Source organism: Perca flavescens, chromosome 11 (genome assembly GCF_004354835.1).
Source record: "Perca flavescens isolate YP-PL-M2 chromosome 11, PFLA_1.0, whole genome shotgun sequence".
NCBI classification, from domain to species: Eukaryota; Metazoa; Chordata; class Actinopteri; order Perciformes; family Percidae; genus Perca; species Perca flavescens.
The window spans coordinates 16,878,248-16,890,718 of record NC_041341.1 but is presented as its reverse complement, the minus strand read 5'-3'; the positions used below and the strand labels follow the sequence as shown (position 1 = coordinate 16,890,718).

The window sequence follows — 12,471 nt, the reverse complement described above, 5'->3', positions numbered from 1 at the left end:
GGTGAAAATATTTTTCAGATTTTAATTTTCTTTTTAATTACCCAAATATATCACAATAAAAAATATTGTTATCCAGGTGGACATCCTTTTGTGAATGCTGTTTAATCCAAAACACTGAATAGTGTAATTACCAAAAGGTAATTATTTTCATATATTGTACATAAAACACAGTACTGCTGAGGTGTTTCAGCCAGCACTTACATAGAGATATGAAATCCCAACAGTTGGCAGCCCAAAGCTGAGGCAAATGGTTGTTTAATCTTGACGGACACAAACGCTCTCAGATGACCTCAAATATCAGCCAGACTGTTTACACCAGCTGACGGATAAAGTATGGAGGTGGATAACTGCCATGATGGACTTTTAATGGCTGACAGAGTGTGTGTATACAGTGGTTTAACAAACTCTCATATCATCCTCTTAACTTAAAAACTACAATGTGAAAACACATTAGTACTCACAGCAAGATTCAGGAAACTAAAAGATTAAAATAAACATTTTACTGAATGCCACCCCTTAATAGTGTAATACATTGACGTGTAAATAGCATTTGAATGTTTTAGCTTGTTTAGGCCACATTAAATCAACTGCAATATGCTTCCAGCCATTTTGATGAAGATGTTGCTAATAATGAGTTTATCACATTGTCTAATCACAATTCAAAGTATATCCCTGTTTTAATCCAACCTTAAAGATGTAAACAAAAAGAAATCACAACGTACATGTTTGTACATTTGGAATACAGATTTTGAAAGACAGATTTGCCAGCTGTAGCTCAGGTGGTGGAGTGTGTCGGCCATTAAGCGTAGGGATGATCCTTCAACCTGTGGCTTCTCCTGTCCACATGAGGAACCCCAAGTTGTTCCTGATGTGTTTGTATATCTGGATAAAAATGCAACATGGGACAAATGTATCTTTTAAATTAGTATAATGTGCCAATCCAGGTAGCAGGGAGTCCCAACAACAGCCAGCAGGGCAGTGAAGATGACAATCAATCACACATTTCAACACGAGTAAATTTAGTATTCTTCAAAAGATTTTATTGAACAAAAGTATTTCAATTCCCATCACGTTGTCGGTGATACAGTACCATAGTTTGATCTTAGCGATTCATATATGCACCTCATCTTATTTTTGATTATATACATACAGTGAAGACAAGAATTAAATAACAATGTTCAATAACATTCAGATATATCATATAAAAGCTGAGGACCCCGGGATCAACAACACTTCCATTGGTAAACAAATGCACAATAAAAAAGGAAATAGACAAGGAAAATGTTTGGTAGGACTAGAATGTTTGTTTTTTCCATTATAGAGCAGATGACAGTATATTTGGTTTCTTGACAGTAAAAGATGACTTTTATTATAAACTGACTGTGTGTTAAGCCCCGCCCTCTTAGTTACGGTTAATATACTTGTCCAAAGGTCCAGTCTTGAGCAGCACATACAGCTTTAAAATAATATCAATAACAGTTTGACTACTCAAAACTGAGTACTAATTTCTGAAAATAGCAGGGCCTTGTTTCAGCCAGAGGCAGACAAAGGCAATCAATGTTATCTAGCCAGCAACGGTCGGTTTCGCCATTTTAAAAAGGAGCTGTACTTGATATAGGCCTACATGAAAAAAAGTCTGGATTGCCTCCACGCGGCTCAAACAGACTGTTCCCCAATTCGTCAAATGCCGACGCTTTCTCCCCCTGCGTCAGATACCGACACGCACGCGTGGCCGGACCAGCTATCAAAATCAGAGAAGCTCGGATTACAACACACACACAGAGGGGAGTGCATGACTTCATTCTCTGCCCAGGACATTACTCCACTATACATAGAAAATATTGGATCACTGTGCACACACACATTAGAGCAGATGAACACACCGTTTAATCCATTCCTTATACTTTTATTCAAGCTTTCGGTTTTGGAAAGGTTTGGAAATAAGTCACTCTCCCTCCAAACTCTTCACGTTAAAGGTCTCGTCGGCTATGACTGGACAATCGGCGTTCGGGGTTTAGCAAACGGCCATTGTTGGGACTGATTTCATGAATTACTAGGTATTTCCGAAATTATTTCTCGACAATGTGTGATGTGATGAGTGTAGAGTTAAGGGCATGGAGGCCATAGTCAATCACTAAAGTGAGTAGTTGGTTTTTTTGTATAATTCTCTGTAATCACAAGATTCACAAGATATACTCATCTTTGACAAACACAACACCAGAAGAGGTACTCTTGTATGACTGCGATCATTCGCTGGAGCAGATCAAGTGTAGTTATGCAAAAGTGTTAGCAAAAGAGTTTTTATTTTTTATTATTATTTATTATCAGAATGAAAGTAGAATGAACATTACAGTTTATTATTACTATGTTTAAATCAACATAGCAGGATGGTCATTTGATGTGTACATCTGCGGACATTTGATGTGTACCGTTGAAAAGAACTGTGACCGTTGTAGCGGGTTAACTCATTCTATTTCTATAGTCAATGCACAGTGCTGGGCATGATTTTCTTTTGAACTCGTTAAATGATTACAGCAAACAGTCCGTTCTGCTCTCATTCCATGTCTATGGTCAGTATGCAAACATGTAGCTACAGACATACTGGAGAACAAAATAGAAACGTGTTCAATTTGAAACAATATAAAGCATGAGCATAGAGCTATGAATGGATGCCAAGTATGGTGAGTGCAGTACAGACCTGGAGCCAGTAGTAGGAGTACAGGGTGGCACATTTGGTTACATTGAAACACATTCAAACTCTACAGGAAATCAGAGGTCTCCCTATTGCATTAATGCTCCCCCGAATGCCTTTTAGAAATATTACAGGAAGTAGTGTATCCAGATTTTCAATAACATCACTACTAATGACTGGGTCTGTGGAGACAGAAACAGTTTGAAATAGAGAAAATCATTTAAAGGAATGATGAAAATTAGGAGAAAAGGCAAGAGAGTGATTCTGGTCACTTTGTGAAGTCACTGTATGAAAGAGCAATGATTCAAAACTCCAGAGAGGAATTTAAATGATCTTAAAAAAAAATAAATTTAACTCAGGAACAAGCACTTATTTTGTTTGTTTAAAAAAAAAAAAAAAATGAACAAAATAAACCCATGGCAAGCAATTTGACAGGTAAGGTCAGTCAGAGGCTCGAGTCCTCTTTCAACTGTTGAATGTCTGCCTTCCTATGTGGATTAAGAGCAATGGTGTAACCTACAATGTGCAGTAGTAAATGGACATTGTGTATGACATCAGAAGGAGAGCTCAACCCCCAACAAGGCTTCAGGCGTTCTGTATGCAGCAGATCGTCACTGCACATGTTAGCACATCCAAGAGACAGAGGCTTATTATGCACTGTGCTGTACATGAAGGAAGTAGCTGGGTATTTGCTGACAGTGCTCGTCGTCTTGGGGTTAACTGCTCGGTTGTAGAGCTAGAAAGAGTTTGACCTGATCAACACTGGAGGGTGACAGAAAAAACTGGATATAGTACAGACGCCACAGCAAGGAGGGTCCAGAGCTAAGGCTCGAGTTAAGACAGTTAGGGGGTGGCATTAGTATTATGTGTGTATAGTGTGTATGAAGAGTGTGTGTTTGTGCGTGAGATCCAGTGTATTTGTGAGGATGTGTGAATCACAGCAAAGCTTTGACCAGGTACAGCTTCTCTCCATGTTCGCTGGTGAAGATGGGGGCTTTCTTATAGTGCTCCACTAGTTCATCAATGGAGTTGAACTTGCGCTGGCCGATGCAGTACACTCCCTCTGACTGCTGCACTTTAAAGTGCTTATTCTTACCGGCTGCCTTCAGAGACACAGAGAAATCACTGGGCTGAAAATAAAAGAGGGAGACAGTTGTTGATGTGCTTACAAATATAAGAGAATGACCCAAAAAAAAAAAACACATTTTAAGACCGGCTGCTTTTCTCCAGCAGGTGGCAGTGTATTCTCACATTTAAAGATCTAGGCCCACATTTATCAAACTGCAACATGTCAAATTTTGGACTCAAAAGAGGTAAAATTCGTTCAGTACACCCAGTGGCTAGTGGTCATTAGGAGAAGATGGGGCACAGGTTTTAAAATTACTTTTCAATTTAGCATGGGTCATAATAAAAAAAAAAATCTGTCCAATCTTTTCAGAATAGCGTAGTTTTGCCTATGATTTGCAGCTGTTGCTGCTCCAACTGGACATTGGATAAGGTGTTACACTACTGTTGTTGTTGTTTTGATTTGGGATTGATTTTGTTTGCTTTCTATGCAACGGCATTGTCTGCACTTGTCATTGTGATACTACATTTTAAACTTCTTTCTAAACTTCTCTGACACACCTCTCTACTTAACCAGCAGCAGATTTTCCTCCCTGGTCCAGTTTCTTTTTGCTTCCATCTCTTCATAAATCATATATTCATATATTAGATTGTTGCTTATTTTACATGTTAATTGCTAGTGGCAATAAAAATAAAATAATAAATGTGTCACATTCTTCACTTTTAGAAGACAACATTTTTACTCCTAAATTGGCTCTTAAATATGGGCCCATAACATGTCATGCAGAAACTAATTCACATTTCCTTGGAGCTATATCTTCCTTCTACTAAAATGTATCAAACCTCCTCTTCTGCATCATTTTACTTTCTCCCAGCCTTCCAGATCTAACTATGACTTCACCCCACAGACTCACCGATGACTCGCTGTCTCGTACAAGGAAGTCGCCCTCCTCTCCTCTCTCGTTGAGTATACACTCGGCCTGGTGTCTGGTGATTTTGCCGTAGTACCAGTCCCTCCCAGCGAACTTCCCTGAGCGTGCCGGTGCCACCAAGCGGTTTTGCGGGGAGCTCGACGAAGGGGAGGGCAGGCCAGGCCGCTCATCCAGCACCACCACATAGTTTTTAGGCACCAGGCCCACCATGCCATGTGAGTTCTTACACCTCCACCACTCGGGGTCGTTCTCAGGCTTCTCCACCACCTCCATGACTTCTCCCTTCTCAAAGTTCAGCTCCTCCTCGGTCACAGAGCTGAAGGGGTAGAGTGTTTGAACCAAGTGGAGCACTGCACCGAGGCCGCCTGCTTGCCCATTGGCCAACAAAGTCCCCTGAGAGCCTACGTGGTAGCCCTGTGAGGAATATTCTTCCTCTCTGTCATCAGCCCCACCAAGCTCCTCCAGGACATAATTGGAGGGAAACCAGCCCACGCGGCCTGCCTGACTGCCCCGCCACCAGCCGTCACTACACTTCTCCATCACGATGACCCTGGAGCCCTTGCCCAGGGTCAGCTCATCATCTCTCTCTGCTGTGTAGGTAAACTTGACCACGGCGGGAATGTTGAGGTCGTAGATCCTTTCAGCAGCTCCACCTCCGCCCCCGCTGCCATTGGAGGGGTACTCTGTGTCTGAGCTTGGTGTTGGGGATGCATCACGGGCGCTGGTCTTCCTCTTAGTTTTTCCCAAACCTGCAGCATGAACAGAAACAAAAGAGAATGGTGACACAGAAAGAGAACCCGATTTGTTCTACTTATGTGGTTTAAATCAACTAAAAAGGAGAGTTCTCTGCGCTTCTGCAGACCACAACAATCCGGTGCAACCAAGGCAAGACACAACAGTATAAAATAACAAAAAAATTGCCGGTGCAACACAGATGTCTTCTTACTTAATGGTTTTATTTCTTAAGGTGCATAACAGTGACTAACGTTTCGATGTAAGGTTACATCTTCATCAGAGTCCTTGGAGAGAATAGGCAATGAAGCCCTTAATAAGAATCATCAACAGGTGTGATTCATACACCCATTAATCAGTCATTAAAGGGCAAATGCCCACAAACAGGTCAAAAGTGAATAAAAACAAACCTAAAAATGTTCACAGTACAATGGGAATAAAAGTATATTCATCTTAAATACTATACTTTAACATACTTTGACATTAGAGAAAGCAAGTCAGATTAAATTCTTCTCACTTCTAAAGTGCTGAGTGTATTTATCCAAAACACTTCCCTGCATAGGAGTTTATTAATGATATCACCACCCCTGGATGGGGGTGTGATTTTCTCAATTCCCCAGAACCTCAGTGATGAAGTGGTTTAAATCACCTTCAAACCTGCATAAATTCATTTCTTGGCCACAACTGTAAACACAATATTGACATATTCTCACCATATAAAGTTTGATACTGCAAACGTGTTAGATAAATAGTTGCTTAATTACACATCCAGCAGACATGGATGCCATTAGCATTCAGTTGGAATCATGTTTGTGAATGCTAGTCCAATATTCACTTTTCACAGTCTTTTCACTAGGTTTTGGTCTCCTACTGTAAATGCTCCACTATGTTCACCAGCTTGCTAAAAACAATTAGCTATAAGATGCTCTGTAAAATGTAGGGGACCTGCAGAGTCAGGTGATAATCCTCCATGGGTTTGTCACTACAAGCAACCCCTTTCACAGATAATTTCATCCATTGATCAGAACCATCATTTGATCCATTATTAATATAAAATATTGATTGTAGCAGCTTTTACATTAAAATGTATAATCCAAACACATTAGGGCAGTGGTGAAAAGCTGTGAAAGCAGGGAAAGGCCAGAGCTCCACGGGGAGAAGAGACAGTTTAGGTCAGAGGGAAACTAATTGAGGCTGCAAGTGCCCCATGTCCTTTTACTCATACACAATGAAATGAAAGCTTGTTATCTACTTGGTATTCTGTTGACACTATCTACATGCCGTAAACACATCTATACTAATCAAAAGACCGGAAATAGGTTGTGTAGACAGGGAATGAAAAGTGGAGCAGGCACCATGGGCTTGATAATGACAAGCATATCCCAGATCAAAGTCTACTCCTGTCTTACCTGTCTCTGACTTTTCCATTTGTGTACTTTCAAAGACATCTTTAAACATATGTTTGTAACACTTCAATGAGACTAAGTTTCTAAAGTCTCTCAGCTGAACATAACCAAGGAGGTCTCCTATTTAAATTCACGTCAAAATAATAATGTTACACTACGTGGTTGACAACATTTAAACCGTTCACTTGACAGTTGAGGCTCATGTGTGCTACTAATAACTGAAGTGAGTTTCTTGACAGCTAATCACCGAGTTTTTCCCAAAGAGCCTGCTGAAATGCCACAGAAATGTCATTGCTGAATTCAACATTTACATTGTTTGGAAAACTGCTCGGTTCAAACAGAGTAGCATGAAACTTGTTGGCAGAGAGAAGGGGAAGAGGAGGAGAGCTGTGAAGAAAGATGAGGAGTCCCTTGGCACCTGTTTCTCACACAAACCGTAGACCAAGCACATCAGAGGCCACAGCTGACAAAAACGCAAAGCAGAAGGATGAGCCAGGAATAACAAGCAGATTATGTTTATGGATATCAGCGTGTATCCTACATATCTGATAGGTGTGTGTGTGATTCTGTATCTCCTGACTGTGAGCCAAAGACAAAGGTTGACTCTTGGGCCTACTTCAGGTGGTCCCTTCGGAAAAATAAAATACACCCCATTTCCAACTGGTAATAAAATCTGATGTGACAGCTCATACAGGTGAAAATGCACCCAGGACGCATTGAGATCCGATCACTCAGACCACATTCGGAGGTGGTTTAGGCTACACGTGACCACATTCTTTTAGCAGTCTGTACGCATATGTGTTGTATGCAAGTATTTCTCATGTCACAGACACCACGGAGAGTGAATCATGTGTTTTGGATGTCATTATCATACGGTCGGTGATGTGTAGGGCTGCCACCTCTTAGTCGATTAGTCGACTAATCGGTCGTTTTGGTCTTAGTTGACTAAGATTTCTTTAGTCGATTAGTCATTTTTTATGCTTAATTATTTATTTCAGGAAACGTCTGAGCACATTTATGGTAAACAAGATTTAAAGTGGTGCTTTTGCACCAAACTCAGTTTTAAAGATGCTTAATTAACTACATTTATATTGTGCTTTTCTAGTCTTAACCACCTCTCAAAGCGCACAGCTCTGTCAATTAAATAAACTAATCGATTAGTTGACAAAATCGTATAAGTGTTAGTCGACTAAGAATATCTTTAGTTGAGGACAGCCCTAGTGATGTGTCCCAGTTTTTGCTCAGGTGCTGCCTTCTCTTAGCCTGACAAGCCAGACCCACATCAAGATGTTGGGTCTGAGAACTCACCTTTGGCAGGGCTCAATCCGAGGGGCGGGATAAACGGTTGTCATTCAAATTCCCTCTGCACGCAATAGGATAGCGCTACAACCAAACAGAGCAATGAAGAAGGTATCCGGTCAGCAAAACTCCAAACACATCTTCCTTTTTTAAGAATGCCTTCAGTGCCGTCCTTCAATTCAAAAGACCGCGGTTCGCGAGCAGCAGTAGTCTTCGTCTTTGTTTTCAAGTAGCAGGAAATTCACGCGGAACTCTGCTGTCATTATGTTAAGCCCGCCCACTGACTCTATACACAATGTGATTGGCCTGGCTGGAGTTTGGCTTTTCCAGCTCGCAAGCCAACGGAGAGTTACATTTTCTGCCGATAGGGTGCGTCTAGATGTCTAAGCTAGCCTGCTCTTATATCCCCAGCTGTCTGGAGCTCTGTGCCCCACGGATGCCTGGAAAAGGCAGCCGGAAGTATACAATATCCTTATTTTGTGTTTCATAAAATGCGCCATAATTCATGAATATGTAGGATATATCACCATGAATATGTAGGATATAAATCACTTGCTATTTAGGATATTACGAATCAAAGTGGTCAAAACAGTTGCTGTAAAACTGTGGAACGGTTTAATTTCCTATTAGTTCTTCACAATAAAAATCCACCATTATGTTATTTAAAAGCTTTTATTATGAAGCAGCAAAATCAGGAAATGTGGGTCTACAGCAGTAACTTAACAACTCCTATAAGTGAACATGAAACATAAAATAACTTTTAAATACCCCTTTCTCTCCTACCTCACAGACTGTGGGCAGCACTTTTCCATTTCTCAACACACATTTCTAATATATAACATTTATATAAGAGTAACAACTAAAATGTATGACGCACACACAACCAGCCTACCGGTTTGTGCAAAGGCAAACGATGTATGTGTTTATTTGCATATAGAATGGGTAAGTGAGATCTGACCACAAGTGGTCACTCAAGACCAGATGTGCCAGATGTGAACACACGTATAGATTGTCGCTCCCACAAGGTATAGAAGAGAGACACATAAGAAGGCAGTAGGGGTTTCACAGAATAGTCGACTATTCAACCATTAGAAACTACTAATCGACGTGGCGCATTATTTTCAAATATTCGTTCATCTGTGGTTTTAACAGGGTGCAGTAAGAAAGTAGTGGCAACGTATCAGATATGCATGTAATTACATCAGATGTGCAACAGGGGGCGGTGTGGGTAATAGGGTATTAACGAATAATGTAGTTTAGTAGCCATCAACTACTCCCCAAAAGTCAACAAAGAGTTGAATATTCGCTGCACTGCGGAATAAGCTGTCATTAGCTTATTAACACATTTTCCTCAGATGGCATGTATATATATACCCCGACTTTTGGGGAGTAGTTGATGACTAATAAACTACCCTATTCATTAATGCGCTAGAAGGCAGCGAACACACTGACTCGAGCAAAGGGAAACACTTACACAAACACCTTTCTTCTTTACTCATTTCCACTTCAAGGCACTGGCCTGCTGGTTAGAGCAGCAGCAGGCTATATTCCCTCCTCCCACACGTTCACTCCCAACCTTCACCTGCCTCTTTATCTTGTGGAAGGAAACTAGCTTTTCAAGCCCAGAGGACTTCAACTCAGAGGGAAGTGAGTTGATGAAAGCCTAGATGACAGCATGTTGCAGCATATTGCTTCACTAGATAGCTTACAGTGGAGGGCAGTTGTGGAAGTTACTGTAATAATGCATGATGAAAAAGCCCAACCTGGCCCCTAAATGAAGAATTAGCACTGTCAGTGAGTGCTATGATTTAAAAAAGTACTTTAGTGTATCACAGATTAGCTATGTGGCCATTTAAATAACCCTAGCAGTGTTGCTCAATATTCCACAAGTGCCACAGTGATAAAAGCATGCATTACTGTGTGTAAAACCTGCCAAAAGGCTAGAGGAGAAAAATTTAAATAAATTGTGATAAAAAATCATCTAAAGCAGCAGCTTGCATAGCATGCACATGCAGCATTTGGGGGCACAAATTATGCACAAAAAATAAGTAAAAGAAGATTGACAGACTGTCAGAGAGACACACCAACACATGCATCCACAGAGCCATGGCAATAGCATGCCTAAAAACGTGGGAAGAAGGTATGATATGCAACAAAGGTGAACTACTGTAGTGCACATATTGTGCTTTACACAGCTGTACATTTTCCCTCTTTTCAAAGTTAGAACAGGAAATGGGGCTATTTCGCTCAACTCTTACAATAACTATGTTCATTAGAAAGCGCTGAGTAAAATGGACTGCAGGGATATAATGCTTTTTGATCCGAGGACAGGACAAAGTGCTTCACATTCGCTTCACATTCACCCACGCACACACTCACACTGTTGCCATGTAAAAACAGATATCCAACTTGCCAGTTTGTTGTACTGGTAAGTACTGGCCCAGTTTCAGCAATGAGCAGGACCTTTGCGGAGTTTTTTCACCCATTACTGTCTTTATTTCCTGAGAGAGGAAACTGGGGCACAAAGCAGTATGGAGCCATTTACAATTCAATTCTGCCTGGATGAATGATGATGATACAACCATATTAAAGCACAGTACATGAGGAGGAAAAGCTGGAGATAAAAGTAATCACAGACTATCTGCAAAATCACAATGTGCAGACTTAGTGAAGAGGCGAAAAAGAGAGAAAAAGAGCCAGAGAGTATAGACGGGATGAAATAATCATGCTCTCAGCCAATCAGATTCTCTATTTAAGTGTGTGAATAAGTTCCATTAGCCCCCGACCTCACCTTTTGCTCATCACCTCTTCATGAAAATGTTCTCTCTCGCCTATTGAATTTGATCAGGCTTTTAACACTAAAGAGCTACTGGCTGGAAGCAAACTACTTAGACTAAAATGGAACTAGGCCATAATGCTGTAATGTCGATATATAAAAAAAGCATGGACAGAATAGTAATCTATCATTCCAGCACAACCATTAGGCTGCTGATTTCTCCACTGATCAATATACTAATCATAGAAACGCAGAAACCTATAGTGACAGAGAATGGGGCTGATGGGAACAGTGTGGAAGTGGGGGAGTGAGGGGGAGATGCGTGTTGTCTCTGCACACAGTGAACCCTGGTGAGGGTGACAGTGGCAGGCTGTGCCATGCTGGCCCACATAAAGCTGCAGAGTTTCCCAGAGGGCTGGTATCCAGAGCCAAAAGGAATCAACGCATTGGGCCACCAGACCCCCCCTGCCTTTCAGGGCCACAGTTACTATTTTATTACAATTGAACTTCTTGATCATTCTGTCTTGCTAGAATTTCTACCACATTTCTATTTACTCCCACATCCACCTCTCTCTATCTCTTCCTCTACCAGCCTGACAAAAAGTGGTAGCTGATGCTAGAATTGTCAAAACAAATGAATTTTTCTGAATGATTCTGTGTCGTGCTCCAGCCTGCGCTTTTCCTGCTCCAAGAAAGTAGAGCAAGCTGATCATTTTTAGCTTAATTATTTCATTCTTGACTTGAACTATATACCAATACACTTCCGAGTTTAGCACACATCTATATGATACCATCTCATAGGCTGCTTTTTGGCTATAAAGTCTGTGGCATCTATTAGGGGCTTCAAAAGACCTAATCCTTTTGTGCCCCTACCTTCGAATACTAAAATCATAAAAAGAAATTAGATCATGCTGTTGGAAAGCCTTATGAGATAATTTGTCTCACCATCAGTCAAAATAAATTAAACCAATTTCATGATGCCTTATACAGATGTTTTGAAGCTGCGGCTAAAGGCTCAGAGGGCACAGCTCACCAGTAATCAAAATAGCAACACAAGATAATTGTGATGGGAAACGATTAAAGCCACTGCTTACTGACATGTGGGGGAGCTATGTGTGTCACACGCACGCATGCACATTTCTTTTACAGCTGGCTATAAAAGAACTGAAAGCCCCCTTTATTTTTGAGTAGCTTATAAATAGCCCATTTAGCTTTAGTTTTTGTCTTGCCCAATTCCATTAAAGTAAAAATAACTCTTGAGCTATATACACTCATTCTGAATGCACTGACAGTCCCTCTCATAAGTGGCAGCTATGGCTACATACAGTAATGTATTCAAGTCATGACTGGGGACTGAGACAGTGTGCTGACAGCTGAGAGCAACAGCCAACGTAACAGGATCCCTGGAGTGCACAGTGACAGCTCCCAGCAGAGACACAGTGGGGGAATCATTTTACTTCTGAGAAGATTCACATGAATGCACACAAACTGACCACCGTTTATGACCACATCTTATCTCCTCTAAAAGGGAACAGAGTATTGAAAAGGAAGTGCAGAGATTTTCCACTT

At 40.9% G+C, this 12,471-nt stretch overlaps 1 protein-coding gene across 1 annotated transcript in view; it reads right to left on the bottom strand.

Moving 5' to 3' along the window:
* Positions 1-3,388: 3,388 nt before the first annotated feature.
* Positions 3,389-12,471, bottom strand: part of nck2a (NCK adaptor protein 2a) — a 43,273-nt gene continuing 34,190 nt past the window's right edge. Inside the window, exons 3-4 of the mRNA XM_028591017.1 lie at positions 4,672-5,438; positions 3,389-3,822 (exon numbers count right to left, since the gene is read on the bottom strand). Coding sequence (XP_028446818.1) covers positions 3,628-3,822; positions 4,672-5,438 — 962 coding nt within the window. The 3' untranslated portion in view covers positions 3,389-3,627. The remainder of the gene's footprint in view (positions 3,823-4,671; positions 5,439-12,471) is intronic.